A 16,473-nucleotide genomic window follows, 5' to 3' on the forward strand; every position below is an offset into this window, starting at 1 on the left:
GAAAGGTGCACAAAAGACCAGTGAGCACGGCTTTTTATCTAAAACAAAATATATTGATGAGCCCCCATAGGTGACTGTTGCATAAGTCACATAGAAATAACTGAGACATAAAAAGTGATGTGGACAAGAAAAAAAAATAAATAAAAAGCAAATCCAATACAAATCAGCAAGACTCCAAAGACATAACCTCATGAATGTTAAATTCTTCTGACAGCACAAAGCTCACACCACGCCATATGAGCACCACATGCCTCAGCTGCACTGCTGCTTCGCCACCACAAAAAGGGCACCGATCCATAGCAGCTGATGATAACCCTGCTCAGCCAATTCCGTTGCATATCTCAGATGGATAAGAAATCCCATAGCTGAGAATCTTTCCAATTTGTAGACATTTTTCAATTAGTAAACGTTACAAAACAAATAAACATCAAGATAATTACAGAGTTTATACTGTACATCATTGCTTTGCCCACATCAATGTCAACATATCGATTATCTGGCATTGTTCACCTGGGAAATTCCCAGGATTATATGAGGCAGTGAATTGTAAATTCCTGGAATAGCCTTCAAGAGTGAAATGGGCTAAAAAGAGTTTTATTAGCAAGATAAGTGTACAGGATTTAGGCATGGGACTGGAGCAATAGAGAACTATCGATATATAATAAAAGAAAAGTAACAATAAATTTGACATTTTTATTCATGTAGATCCATGTGAGGCAGCAACATTAACCAGTGTCTTATGTTTGAATCCCCCCCTTCATTCGTTATCTGTTTGGAGTTTGCATATTCCCTGTTTTTTCTCTTGGCATTCCAATTTTCCCCCCAAAGACAGGCTCATTAGATTAATTGACACTTTCAAATTAGCACAGTGTGGGTGGGTGAGTGAGTGGGCCAAGCAGTAGACTGGCATCCTATCAGGAGTTGATTCCTTCTTGGCAACTATTGCTGCCAAATCCCAGAATTGGATTAAGCAGATGTGAGAATCTTATTTTAGGTCTTTATCAGATTATTTGAACAGGGAAACCAGCTTTGTGACAACTTCTTTGATTGTTGGTGACTTTAAACCTTTTTGAGGAAAAAATGTCTGCCATCAGCAGTCAATTCTCATTACATCCTCTGGGCAGTCTGCTCCCTCCTGAACACACCTAAACATTCTCGACTTTCTCTCCTCTCTACACCACTGGCATTGTCAACCTCCTCTCCTGCCATCCAACTACCTATCCACTTGACCCCACGACCTGTCCACTTGACCTCATCCCCTCACATCTCACTCCAGACTATCTCTCCCTCACTTATTTCTGTAATTACACACATCGTCAACACCTCACTCACTACACATATATTTCTTACAGTGTTCAAACAGGCTCTAACAACTCCTCTTCTCATGAAGCCCACTCTCGACCTATCTCAAGTAAGCAATTACAGACCAGTCTCTTTTCTCTCATTTCTACCAAACCTATTTGGGACATTTTGTGTCTAACTAGGTCTCTTCCTTTCTTCTATGGTCCTAATCGGTCAGGATTCAAGCAGAGTCTCCACTGACATGGCTCTACTTATTGTAGTCAACGCAATACTGGAACTATCAACATGTCATCTGTCTTCACACTGCTACATCCCTCTCTGCCTTCCACATAGCCAAAGAAAATACAGTTCGCATAAAAGGGCAAACAACCATAACAAATTCTTCTTGCCATCCTCTTTGACCTTGGCATCACTGGGACTGCCCTCAGGTGGTCTGAGTCCTTTTTCTTAGACAAAACCTACCATGTGTCCTGGCGTGGAGAGATGTCAAGGGTGCACCAGGCAAGATTGGTGCCTAGTCCCCTCCTCTTCTCCCTATTCATCTCCTCACTAGGCCCCATCATCCAGTTCCATGGTTTCTCTTATTAGTGCTTAGATGATGATACATAGTTGAACCTGTCATTCCCTCCAGAGAACAAAATGGTATCAGCTACAATCTCTGTATGTCTCACAGACATTGCAACCTGGATATTTGAACACCATCTTCAGCTCAGCTTGAAAAAGATGGACCTTCTTGTTATCCCAGCTCTGCTCATCTTGGTTCATTATCACTAACACCCACCCAAGTCAATACACAAACTTGGGGTGGTGACCGATGATGATCTGTCCTTCAGGGTCCATGTTGCTTGCAGATTCACTATTAGCTTTTGGTCTTGTCATGTCTGGACTACTGCACCTCTCTGTTGTCAGGATTACTGCCACAGGTGTCCAACCAGTCGTGGTGGGAATATGTTAATCTTGACTCTGTTTAGCGACACGTATTGTGTAAATCCTTGATGCTTGCCTGAGTAGTCAGTGGATCTGCACCTATAAATATGAGGACACTTGTGAGGTCCTATGCTCCTTCTCAGCCACTCAGGTCTGCTGTTGAATGGCATCTGGTAACACAAACTCTGTGTGGGATTAAATCTCAGTCCAGACTCTTTATATGTGTAGCTCCTAGCTGGTGGACCGAGCTGCCCACCTCAATTTGGAATTCTGCCTCTCTCAATGTGTTTAAGAAGCATTGGAGAAGTCTCTTGTTCGAAGTCTAAGTTATATTATTATATTGATTATATATTATAATATTATTATATTGATATTATATTGTTTAGCAGCCTAACTGATAGCAACTGTTAGGTTTTTATAGCCTAGGAATTGTAGCTGGTTGCATTTTGTTCTGAGCTCTTCACTTGTGGTGGTCATTTTTGTAACCTTGTCCTGTAACATTGGTTCCCAAACAGTCCTTCAGACTGATGCTGCTCGATTCTGTTGACCTCTCTTCTAAGTCACATCAGACTGCTAAACCAATACAGTCAGTCATTATCCAACCCGCCATATCCTAACACAGGGTCATGGGGGTCTGCTGGAGCCAATCCCAGCCAACATAGGGTGCAAAGCAGGAACAAATCCCCAGGCAGGGCGCCAGCCAACCGCAGGGCACACGCACAAACACATACTAGGGACAATGTAGGATCGCCAATGCACCTAACCTGCATGTCTTTGGACTGTGGGAGGAAACCCATGAAGACATGGGGAGAACATACAAACTCCACGCAGGGAGGACCTGGGAAGTGAACCCAGGACTCCTTACTGCAAGGCAGCAGCGCTACCACTGTGCCACCGTGCCACCTAAACAAATACATTTAAATGTAAATAAGCCACTGGATGTTTTTATTTTCTACCCTCCTTCTACACTTCCTTTTCTTTATGATGCATGTTTCCTTCGCTGTTCCAGTTGTAACTCTGAATCCTGCAATAGCACAACTGTCTTGTCGTTGAGTAAACAGGACCACCAGGTGCAATGGTTACCCCGTCCCATAGGTGTGGCTGACCAGAATGAAGATTAAACATATGGTCAAGGAAAGTCATCTACTGTACATAAACATTTGTCACAACCTAACATTTTAATTTTGATTGAATAAGTTAATTCACAACTTTTATATGTTAACCTAAAACTCGAATTATTTTATTCAATAAGCCAGACACTCCTACTGGCACATTGTACATATAAAGTGAGGTGGGAAAGTATAATTCCAAGAGCTAAACGTAAAAGAAGTGGTGAGGCAGCCTTGTGCTGTTATGCACTGTGGACTATGGCCGGCCTGTCATCCCGGCCAATACCCCCAGGCTGCCAGATGGAGCCCTCTCTGCGGCATGGAGGTGCCCCGAATGCCAGCAGGGAATCATGGACGTTGGAGTTTTCCTTCACAGCCCTGCTGGATACCCTGGGGGCCACCAGAGGATATTGCAGGGAGGCCCGGGGACTGTTATTTGCCCTATATCCCGGAAGTACGTCTTAGTCACAGCGACAGGGGAAATGACGTACTTCCAGGATGAAAAAGAAGAGTTTTGATCTGACCCGGAAGTGCTAGGAAGTCACATGGACTGAGGGTTCAGAAGCACTTCCGGGTCAAGAACCATAAGAGCCTGCGAGAGATCCCAGATGGTCGAGCTGAGTCGGGTGGCAGGGTGACAACGCGTCTGGAAGAGGAGGATTTGTTATTATTTATGAATATAGTGGAGTGGAGGGTGCTTTGTGCACGTTATTGTCCAAATAAAAATAATTATTGGACGTTTATCTGGTGTCTGGTGTCTGATCTGAGGGTTCAAGGGGACGACAGCTCCCCCTATCTGTCACAGCACCTAAAATCTGGAATAGCTTACCGATAGGCTAATACAGTGGAGCACTTTCAAAAACTGCTAAAAGCTCATTATTTTAACATGGCTTTCTCATAGCTTCATTTTAGTTTAACCCTGATATTCTGTATATGAATTTAATTACCATTTTTTTCATGGCTCCATAATCCATTCTAACCCTTACTTTCTCTGCTGCTCTTTTTTGCTGGTGTTCTGTGGTGGTGATCTGTGGCCAGAGGTCCACATGACCATCTTCGTGTAGTTCTTCCACATGAAGCCTGAAAACCATGAGGACTGATTGACATCATTTATGTTAGGTTGAATGCCTAGAGGGGGCTTGGGGGTCTCGTGGCCTCGGAACCCCTGCAGATTTTGTTTTTTTTCTCCAGCCGTCAAATATCAAGAGTTCCTTGAAGAAAACCTTCTCCAGAGTACAAGCAACCTCAGACTATGGTGACGGTTCACCTTTCAGTATGATAATGACCTAAAGCATACAGCCTAGACAATATAGGAGTGGATTTGGGACAAGTCTGTGAATATCCTTAAGTGGACCAGTTAAGGCCAAAACCCTACAGAACACTTGTTTAGAGACCTGAAGACGGCAGTTTACAGACACTTTCCATCCAATCTAACTGAGCTTTGAGAAGATCTGCCAGGAAGAATGGGATAAACTGTCCAAATCCAGGTGTGCAAAGCTTGTGGAGACTTAACCAAGAAGGTTCTGCTATTGCTGCCAAAGAAAAGATGCATCTACAAGGTACTGAATTAAGGGTCCGCAAGATGTATATGTGGGAGAGATTTCACTTTTTGATTTTTAATGAATTTCCCAGACTTTCTGAAAGTATGTTTTCAGTTTGTAGTTACGTGTTATTGAGTGCTAATTCATGGGCAAAAATGGCAAATGTATGCAATTAAAATTAAATCTACAATACAATAAAATGTGCAGAAAGTGAAGGGGTCTGAATACTTTCTAAACCCACTGTATGTAGAGTATAACACACATTTCTTTGTACTGAAGATGTGTGCTGTTAATTGTTTCCCAGTGCTTCAGTGTTCCATTAGATAGGCTAATCGTGTTGCTGCCTCCTGACACCTCTGGTTTTCATTTCTGTCCTCTGTGTCTTTGCTAGAATTCCCTCGATACTCTGATTCCCTAACACAAACCCAAAGACAGACAGATCAGACAGATGAGCCTCTTTTCTGTTTGTGAGGTCTAAAATGTCCGTGTTCTTTATACTTGTCTCTGTATTATGTGCATTGTACTTCCAAGTGAGCGCTCTTTGGTTGTCAACTCTCATGCACAAAGAACCCACCCTATAACTTAAGATAAAATCAAACCAGCAAGTCGCAGACTAGTTGGACTCAGTCACCAGTATGTTGCACTACATGACTGGAGGGCACAGAAGTGCGCTGCAACTGCCCCTGACTTATTTAGATTATGTAAAAGACCGAAAAGTTAATGTGACATAGTCTTTCAATATAAGAGTTAGGGTATCGGCACAGAGGGCATAGAGACAGTGAGTCCAGAACTTTGAAGGCAGAGTAACAATGGCTAAAGAGTGGGTGAGAATTTTTATGGCTTGAGTGGACAAGTGGACATGTCATCTCACTTGATTGACAGGATCTGAAATAGTCAGGGTCGGTGAAAGTTTTCATTTAGTTTGTTTTGATTGGCTGCTTTGTGTTCTTCTTTATATTCATGTGATCCTTTTATGTGTATTTGCTCAAGCGTCGTTGCTTTTTTGGTTCTGTGGAAAAGAGGACAACTGGGATACTACTCATCAAAACACACACACATTCTCACATTCACCTGTACTCCTTTAAACACACACACACACACACACAGCCCCTTCCAGTCTAACTCACACTTAAACGTATAATCTTATTGCCTCTTCATATCCCAGTCCACCATGACACTAAAGAAAGCCCTCGGACTTGACAAACTGTGTACCATTTAGTTCCTGGAACCACAAAGTCCTGGCAGCACTCACCTTCACACGGCTGATGTTGACGCCGCTCATGCTTCCACTTCTATCAATAAGGAAGACAAACTCCCCTTGTACCTTTCTCAGGTCCTGGGGTAGCACCTTCAAATCGGGGCAGAAGTTAAGCATGACCACAGGGTGGTGGAGAATGTCCTTGTGAAGACGCTTGCGGATGATCTCTGCCTGTGAATTACAAAGACAGATGGTGAAAGGTGCCTCCATGCCACAAAGGGTCTGCTCCACAACCTTATTGATGGAGCTCAGTGTTTAATGGATAACGGCCAGTGGATGCTGTCACGGGAACAGGTGATCTGAGAGCAAGGAAATTGATTTATCTAAACAGGGAGGTATGAAAAAAGGATAACCATGTGTCTATTTGACATTCAGAATGAAATTATCTCCTTTAATTTAAGGCCACCTGGGATGAGTTCATATCTGGTGGAGGCTGTTTGTGTTTTGCTGCACGTAACTAACCTGAAAAACCAAATTACACATTTAAAGTCACTGTCTGTGCAACTTGAAAGGTGGCATGGGTCTCTAACTCTACAGCTCTCTGAATGAGATGTCATGCCGGCTCACTCGGGTGCAAGAGTGTTCAATGGATTGTTTATTTTATTATCCTAAATGGTTTGGTCCAAAGTTGCTGACTCCCAGGAAGGCTGATGGGTCTGCCCCCAAAGAGGAGGCCTGTCTGCAGCCAATTAGATTCCATCTGTAAAAAGAAGACAAAGCCTCCTCTCGGTTATGCAGCCAATCAAGTTAGCGCACAAGTATTGCCATAGTAACACTGCAGCTGATCTATTTAGGGTCATCTGCAATACAAGAGAAAAAAAGCAGAGTGTAGAAGTCAACCGTCTGCATCTAATGAGCAGTGAAACCTCCAGACCTCATCACAGAATGATCTGGAAATGAAAAAAGAAAGCAGAGCCTCCAGCTTCGTACACACAAATGTCACTTAAATGTCACATCCGGCACAAATGAAGAATCTGATCTTAGAGCAGTGATCAGTGCTTGTCCCCAGCCCTCCTCACATCCTGGAGCTACCAAGCAGTCACGCCCTTGTCCCCCTTACAGGAAAAGTCTAACCATGGCAGGAAGATAAGAACGTTAGCGTGCTTAATGTTCTTGACATGGATGGTGGGTGTTGGTCCTACTCACTACATGTGATGCAGGAATTTGTGAGTGAGGCTCACTTGGTAAAAAAGATAATATAACAAGTTTAATCATATTAGATACTAGCCGTCTCCCGTGTGTAGTAGTGAAACAGACAGTGAGGAGGGCCCCGCCTGGCTCCCTACTCCTGACATCACACTTCCCCATCCCCTCGGCCTTCAGCCTCTGTCTCGGATTAGCGCGAATATATCGCTCCTGCAAGCAAACTATGATTCTTAACGTGATGAGAGAAGTCACAAAATCAACCGGAATGTTCAAGCAAATTCTAGAGAAAAAGCTGTTACCTGTTAAGTAGTTGCAGAGGCGGCCTTAGGGGTGTGCGGGGCTTAGGGCTGACCAACCCCACATGGAGTTGGTATGTGTGGATTGTATAAACTTGCGAGCGAATTTAATAAAAATAATGTTAACATACACCAGATTTTCTCATTACAGTATTCAGCTACATTTTTGCAAGATAATACACAGACTTTATCAAAATATAACGATATAATCTATTAAAAAAGTGCGCCAGAATCTCTTCCACTCATGGCATCGACAGCAATACAGTTAAACCAGTAATAAAACGTTGCTGCGCATTTCACTACCAAAAACTTGCCGAACTGTTTCAAGTAGGCCTACTGTAGCAAACTAAACCAAAGACTCGACTAAGAAATGATGGTAGGCTATCCGAACACGAATGAGTCATAGATGACAAGCTATCAGTTGTTCAAAAGTCAATACAGAAGCCAGCGACTAATGGGCTCTACCTATTTTAGGAAGGGATTATACTGGCGACCCTTTTCGGGCGATAAAGGTGGACTATGGAATGTTTTCAAAGACGTACATGTATGGAATTTGACCTTGAAGAGGGATTTTAAAATACTGGAGAACATAACTTGACAAATGCACGGGACACGCAGACTTCAAAATCGGGGCCCCCTTAGGCGTGGGGCCTAGGGTGGTTCCCCCACTTGCCATCCCCAAACCCTACTCTTGAGTAGTCCTCTCATTCGTTAGCTAAGTGGAGGTAAGGTACACGCCCCGAGGTTGGTGGGTGGGTGAGGAGGTCTCTGCCCCCATCCCCTCAGCCCTCTGTGTGCCTCGCAAAATCAACCGGAATGTTCAAGCAAATTATAGAAAAAAAACAGATCTAAATCCATTAAGTAGTTCTCTCGTGAAAAGCAGACAGACAGAAAGACATTGGATTTTATATACAGAGAGGGATGGAAAGGGGCGTGGCCTTCATCAAAGTAATATTTCATATGGGACGAGGAGTGTCCTCAGTCAACATTACATATGGGAGGAGATCGGGTCTCCGGGAATTTAAGGAGGACTGGGAACCAGAAGTAAAGAGAGCTTACAAATATCTGGAAGGGACACATGTGTTTATGTCAGTTGATTTCATGGTATCCGACAGACAAGGACTAACGGTGTTAAGAAGTTTAAAGATAGCTCATATGTGAAGCATGGCATCTAAGAGAATTAAATTTCATTTATATTAATAAATGTATAAAGTTTAGACTTTAATGGATACAGGCCACTAACGACTTCACAATATTATATACCAGAAATTCAGAATTCTTATATACAGATGAAGATATGTCAATTAAAATTTAACAACGTCCAATGAGGAAGGGGGTATATTACATTTGGAATGGGGAAGGACATCTACTAATTTAAGGATAAATTTAGAATGTTTGATACGGTGTGGAGCAGATCACAATGAATGCAACCATATCTGATATACAAGAAGTGCTGAGCAAATTTAACAGTGTAAGATAAGGCAGAAGAGGCCAAATTAAATTTAGGATTTGTTACGAGTAGTGTGCATGAGCTTTATTGGCTTTAAGGGTGATATACCGTATATCAGGTGAAGGGTGCCAATTTGTAGATTTTAGACAGGGAATGAGTGGGAACATCAAGGAAGTGACATACATAGATGGGGAATACTTTGAAAGAATGGGGAAATGCCAAAACTAAATTAAGGGTAAATGTAACAATTTTAGATAACAGAGAAGGAGAAGCCACAAAGAATTTATAAATATTGTACACAACAATAGGACAGGTCTCGACAATTTATTTAAAGTCACATATGGAAAAGGAAGTGCAGAAATGAATATACTAATGTGACAACACAGGAGGAAGAAAATGTCATATACAGTGGTGTGAAAAAGTAAGTACACCCCATAAAATACTCTCTCTTTGTTAACATACTGTATGTGGATATATCAAGATTTGTTCTTCATTCAAGCACTATCTGTTGATTAAGGTGATACAACAAATATCACGCCACATTTACATTTTGTAGTCCATTGTTTAATTTAAATCAAGGCAAATTCCGCCTGTGGCCAGTAGGAGGTGTAGCAGCACCCCAAACGCCACACACAATTGCACAGACAAGAGTTCCACTATAAGTAAAGGCTTTTTATTAACACAGCTACCTCTACAAGGCTTCTTTCTTCCCCACTACTGAACACTTTCCCTAATTTTGTCTTTTCCACTCCTCCTGGCAAGCTCTATCCTTCTTTCACACCTGACACCAGCTCCTGTGGGTGAAGCAGAGCAGTCTCCTTTATGCCAGATTCTCACCACACTGCATCCAGAAAGCACTTCCAGGTCAGGCGGAACCTCCCTAAACTGGGGATGGCCTCACCCCACCAGCTTCCCCTATGTGGCTCCCACACAACCCAGCAGGGTTGGAGCTACAACTCCCATGCAGCCCTGCAGGTGTGCACATGGAAGACCCCCCAGAACATTGTTGCCACCTGTTGTGCTGGAGGAACACATGGAGGAAAACTCGTTCCATCCATCCATCCATTAACCCACTATATCCTAACTATAGGGTCACAGGGGTCCACTGGAGCCAAACTCAGCCAACACAGGGTGCAAGGCAGGAAACAAACCCCGGGTAGGGCGCCAGCCCACCACAGGGCGTGCACAGACACAACACACACACACCAAGCACACTCTAGGGACAATTTAGGATCGCCAATGCACCTAACCTGCATGTCTTTGGACTGTGGGAGGAAACCGGAGTACCCGGAGGAAACCCACGCAGACACAGGGAGAACATGCAAACTCCACTCAGGGAGGACCCGGGAAGCCACCCATCCATTATCTCAAATAACTAAAATATGTTACCAATGCACCAGATCAGATACAAATGATTAGAACATCATTAGAGAGGATCTTGTCTGAGCCATTCTTATTTAGGTTGGTTAGCTCTTTGTTGTTCAAGTGTCAATAATCACCATGCATAGAGTGAAATAGCTCTTTAAGGCCTTCGGAAAGAAAGCTGTATTTTCATTTGAGTCTAGGATGGGGTTTTAAAAGATTTCTAAACAACTGCAAATCAACCATATCACTGTTTGGAAGATTGTCCATCAGTGGAGAAAATGTCAGTCAACTGGCAGCATGTCCAGGCCAGGCTGCCACAGAAAACTCAGCCCAAGTTACTGAAAGAAGTTTAGAAGAATCCCAAAATGACATCACAGGGCCTACAGGTGATTCCTGCCACTGTAGATGTCAGAGTGCGTAAGCTGAGCAATAAAAAGAGGCTGAAGGTATGCCAGAGGGAAACTATTGATGTCCAGAAAGAACATCAGGGCAAGAGAAAATTTGCCAATACATACTTAGGCAAAGACCAGGAATTGTGGAACAATGTGCTCTGGACAGATGAGGTAAAGACCAGAAGATATGCTTAGTGAAAACCGAAGACAGAATTTGACCAGACGAACTTAATCCAAATGGGTGGCAGAGCGGTGCAGTGATAGCGCTGCTACCTCACAGTAAGGAGACTAGGGTTCATGTCCTTAGTACACCATGTGTGATATTTGCACGTTCTCCCCATGTCTGCATGGATTTCCTCCCACTGTCTAAAGACATAAAGGTTAGGCCAATTTGGCGACATTAAACTGGCCCTAATGTGTGTTTGTTGTGTGGATGTGTGTAGGTGTGTTTGCTCTGCGATGGACAAATGCCATGTCCAGGGTTTGTTCCTGCCTTGAGCTCTGTGCTAGATGGGATAAACTCCAGCATCTCCAGCAACCCTGGTCTGGTTTAAGTGGGTCAAAACATGACATGACAATATGATACCAATTTTTAAAGCAAGGTGGTGGAAATGTTTGGAGGTACTTTGCTGCATCACTGCCTGGGCAGCTCACCATCACAGAATTAACCATTAATCCTTTATTGTATCAGAAGGGTGCTTGAGGATAATGTGAGACCATCTGTCAGAAGATGAAAGCCTAGTGAAAAGTAGACCTTGCAACATGACAATGACCCTAAACATAACAGTGTGGCATAGTGGATAAGGCTTTGGACTTTAAACCCCGAGAATGTGTGGTCAAATCCCGCTACTGACACTGTGTGACCATGGGCAAGTCACATCACCTGCCTGTGCTCCAAATGAAAAAGTAAAAGAAACATAACCAATTGTGTCTCTTAAATGTGTACGTCAACTTGGATAAAGTCGACAGCCAAATAAGAAACTATAAAAGTCCACCAATGACTGAAAACAGAAAAAAAACAGAGAGTTCTGGAATGGACAAGTGAAAGCTCGGATCTGAATCCCATCAAGATGCTGTTGGAGGACTCTGAAACAGTGCCAAAGACGGGATGTCAGAGATTGCTAGAAAGTTATGGGAAACACCTACATGAGGTTGTTTTTACCAATGGCTATGAAAGCCAAGGATGTATATTTTTTCCACAGATGGAAATGGCATATCTTTTAATTTTTCTTGAATGCATTCATTATTTTCATGTTTAAATGAAGATCAAATCTTAATATGTTCACATATCTTAAAACAGAAAAAGAAACATTTAATGGGGATGCACTTACTTTTTCACAATAACATATTAGCAGATGAATGTCTCAGAACATTTCTAAATTTAGATCTGAAGGAACCTCAGGAAATGGGAGAGATTTATGTACATGACATTGAGAAGACTTCAGTATAATTATATCACATGGAATCAAAGAGAGGTCATAGTAGAGGGGTGGGTGGGGGGTAAATTCACTTAAGGATGGTTCATATAAGAGGCATATATATGGATGTCAATAAATTTAAGGATTTTTGAAAGCAGGCATTGGGAACAAAGTGACACAGTGGTTAGCATTGCAGCTGACTTGCCCTGCCTGTTCTCCTACATGTAAGGAGGTTGAATATTCTCTCGGTGCCTACATGGGTTTTCTTTCGGTACTCTGCTTTCATCAAGCAGCCCAAAATGGTGCAGATTGGGCTAAATGGTGAAAAGTTTGTTAACGCCAAATGACTGAGAGTGTGGGTGTGTGAGTGTGTGTGTGTGCTAGTAATCCCATTCTGCCTTCCCTGTTGAGTTATACTTTTAATCTACTCCTTGTAAATCTGTATTGGGCTAAACAGATTCAATGGATGGATGGATGGATGGATGGAGAAAAAAGGGAAAGATCTCAGAGGCCTCAAGAAATGTAGGAATTTAACATGAGAGGAGAAGAACCTTAGTGAAGTATAGAAGTTTTATTGGCAGTCAAATGATGTTGCATTACTCTTGACTTTCTTTTCATTAAATAGGGAAGAACTTATGAAAAGTCATTTAAGTTGCTGCTCAATATCTCTTTATCCTGTCAAAATTCCTTATTTAATTTTAAAAGATGCAGACTTTTTTCCCTTGCTCACCAGGATTGTTACAGCTTCCCTAGAACCTTTCTCCATTTCTCTCATACAACAGCAGAACCCTACCAGATGACAGGCTTACCTTCTTCTCACAGCTGGCATCCTTTTTGGTTCCTTTAATAAACTCGCTGCGTCCTTTCAAATGTTCCTCATACTCCTCGGTGCTTAAGTCCCCCTCCTCAATCAGAATATGTGGCACAAAGGGTTCTAAAAAAACAGGAATTCTCCATTTGCTCTGTTCATAACCATGTGCATGAGAAGCTGAGATTAAGCTCATGTGTGTCACCCACTTGTAGCAATGAGACCCAGTTAATAAGGAAGCAAACCCTCACCTGGCATCTCAAGCAGGGAGCACGTTCAGACTGTACCTACCACATGGATAGATGAGAATCTCCACTGGCTGGTCAAAGGTGTACTTGTCAGCCAATGTGATGACCACACTTGTAGCAGAGTGTGCAGAAGGGTCAGCATCAGCTCGGATTGCATGCGTGGGACTTTCCACACCTGCTTAGGAAAGAGTACGACGTTCAGGTCAGTAGCGACGTGAAGATGAAAAGAAACATGCCATAGTGCAGTCGACACTCACCTGCTAGCAGACACGGTCCTTTGATCTCCAGGTGAAAGTTAAACTCGTAGTCTATGGAATTAATGGTTTCATCCTCCAGTAACCAAGCAAGGCAGAGCTGATTACTGGCCATCGGCTCATGTGGGCCAAGGGTGCAGTGATGCCGGTCTCTGTTAAAGGAGATAAGTAAAAGAAAATGAAAAGTTAAATATTCCTGTGGCAGCTTGTAAAGGAGCCACAGAGCATGTTGAATGGATAAGTCATTTTATAGCACCTTCAAATCAGATCTGCACACCACCAGAGAAGGTCAGCTCTCTCTATTGAATAGTATGACATCTCCCTTAACAATTCAGGCAGTCCCTGGGTTACGTACGAGATAGGGACTGTAGGTTGTACTTAACTTGAGTTTGTATGTAAGTCAGAAAAGGTACATTATTTTAATAAATGCTATTGTTGACTGACTGTAACCAAGTGCTCTGCCAATGAATGATGGAGTTTCACCTCTCTCTGACCTTTTTATTATTTCTACTTTATTTTCAATGGTGATGGTTTTTCTCTTCTTTACTGTACCACCAGCACTTACATCAGATTTGTTTTTCAGAGACATTCTTGAAGGGTGAAGACAAAAGGTTAAGATGAGCTCTTCTGCACAGCACTGTACACACTATCACAGCAGGAAGGCACCCGTCGTCAACACGTCTGTGGTCCAGACCTAATTATGCAAGTTTCATTACACTATAACTTATTCAATTTATTACATAGAAAATCACCCGAAAAATCCCGGACCATTGAGAAGTGTGCGAACTGAAGACATGAAGAATCGTCTTCGCGCCAAACTGGAATCGTCCCTGCATAAATCAAAGTCATCCAGATGATCTGGATCTGCATAATTAGATTTGGACCACCCTATACTGACAAGAGACAACTTCCTGATATGTGCGTAAAAGTACAAGCAGGCTTGCTATTGAGAATGAATGGGGGCAGCGAGGGGTAGTTCATCACCAGCCCACCTCGCAATCACCTCCACTACAGTATGCTACCTGCACTGTCCGCCGCACCACCGCTCCCATTCAACACGCAGCCATCCGAGGCACACTGCAATGCTACCCCCCGTCACCCCGTTCACCCTCAATGGCCTCCATTCAGCTACAACCAGGTCACTGCTTGCAGCATTACCAGCCGCCCACCGAGAATGAACGGGCAACCATGTGTGATGGGCGGGCAGTGAAACCACTTGCCGCTGGGAGCCGCCCGAGGTGACGCTACACTGCGCGAGCAACGAAATTGCCCCCTCCAGCCACCGCTTGCAATATCCCCAGGGCGAAGATGACGGAGCGGCAGTTACTGAGGCGCATGAGTCACAGCTGAGGCCCCGTTCGTATGGCGTAGGTCGGATGCCTGTAACCTGGGGACTACCTGTATGCTGTCATTTTACACTAGCTGTGTTATACGGAAGCGTATTAGGGCTTCCATAGTTTTATTATGCATCTCCATCCTGTTTTTTCATTTTTCTTACAATGTAAACACTTTGGAATACTGTATATGTGTTTTTCTCTTATTAAATTGATTTCCTTCTTTGATATTAATGGGAAGAATGCATGCACACACACTCACACTCAAATGACCATTTTAAATCCATTTAATCGTATTGAAGATTGTAGGGAGCCAGGTACCCACCCTCGTAGCATTGGGTGCATGGCAGCCTAGGAAAGGAGTTAATCCATTACAGGAATAGTTAAATTATTTATGATAATATTTTAAGGGTAAAACACTACAATACAGTACAATAAAAACAATGCAAGCACCACCCACTCTCTACCCCCACCAGGGAAAAGAAATAAAAGCAAATATCCATGGCAACAATGAGGACACAGATATGTAAAGAAATAGTAGAATTAGTAAATATGTAATCCCCCCAGGATTTCAATGCTTATCCCACCTAGACTGCTCATGATCTTTATCATGTATTGCCACAGATAAAATTAGATGGATTGACAAAAATGGAATAAAGGATAGTGCCCCATTTTTCCCAATCCCCTCTGTTATGTAAGGCAAGAATATCATCAGAGCTGAATAATTTAGCCTTCTTTTTAAGCATCTTCAGCAAATCTGTAAAGGCGTTTGGAGCAGCTATAAAGATTCACCAGCTCTAGGAATTTTCACCAGGACAAATCTGGTGGCAGTGGCAGTCAGGTAAATGAATATAGAGGTAACATTAAAGGAGCCACGTTTAGACCTGAATTTGTCTTTCCATTCCACTCACATCAGTATTCCAAGGGTAATCCAACCCGAAACCCAGTAGTAGATTTAAAAATCACTGGGGCGCATTTGTCAAGCCACTGATAATCATATTCAGTCGCTATCCCCATCATCATCTGTGGTCACTTGCTTTGGGTACAATGAAGTTCTGGATAAAAAGTGGCCACAGTAATACAGTATTTCTTTGAACCACTAGACTCACAGGATGAGCATCCCACCGATCTAGGTGAACCTCAACCATATGGAAGGGAGGCGGATGAAGGGGTTTGGGCATCTTGTGGGAATGTTACTAGACAGGACGTGAGCTGAGTACAGTTCTCTTGGGAGAAAACCCCAAAGGCACATTCAGTTGAAGCTATAAGAATCTATTGGATACCATGTGAACAAGTGAGAAATTCCACAAGATCCAGCAGATGGAAGGTTGGGGAAGGAATATCTGGTTAGCTTATCATTAGTCAAAAGCATCACCAAGGCAAGCATAAAATTGAATGTAAGTTTAAAGGACCTATTAGAGGTGATACGTTGCAAAGAAAGCCTTGGGGTGAAACAAAACCAAGGAAGGAAGATAGAAGAGCTTGGATGAATTTATTCTTCTAGTAATTGTACTAGCTGATGTCTTCTAGTCTTTCTATATAACATATTCCTTTTGTTATTTGTATTTGCTTACCTCATGACATAACCTGGACACCTTCCACATGTCCAGGTTTTCATTATTTAT

The 16,473-nt window shown here is 42.8% G+C and overlaps 1 protein-coding gene across 5 annotated transcripts in view; it reads right to left on the reverse strand.

Moving 5' to 3' along the window:
- Positions 1-16,473, reverse strand: part of vwa5b1 (von Willebrand factor A domain containing 5B1) — a 173,586-nt gene that overhangs the window by 103,004 nt on the left and 54,109 nt on the right. For 4 of the 5 annotated variants that reach the window (XM_039755844.1, XM_039755846.1, XM_039755845.1 and 1 more), the window contains exons 5-8: positions 13,518-13,666; positions 13,304-13,438; positions 13,014-13,138; positions 6,132-6,308 (exon numbers count right to left, since the gene is read on the reverse strand). In XM_039755844.1, the coding sequence (XP_039611778.1) occupies positions 6,132-6,308; positions 13,014-13,138; positions 13,304-13,438; positions 13,518-13,666 (586 nt within the window). The remainder of the gene's footprint in view (positions 1-6,131; positions 6,309-13,013; positions 13,139-13,303; positions 13,439-13,517; positions 13,667-16,473) is intronic. The other variant, XM_039755843.1, reaches the window with a different exon arrangement.

Source organism: Polypterus senegalus, chromosome 6, assembly GCF_016835505.1.
Source record: "Polypterus senegalus isolate Bchr_013 chromosome 6, ASM1683550v1, whole genome shotgun sequence".
Classification (NCBI taxonomy): domain Eukaryota; kingdom Metazoa; phylum Chordata; class Cladistia; order Polypteriformes; family Polypteridae; genus Polypterus; species Polypterus senegalus.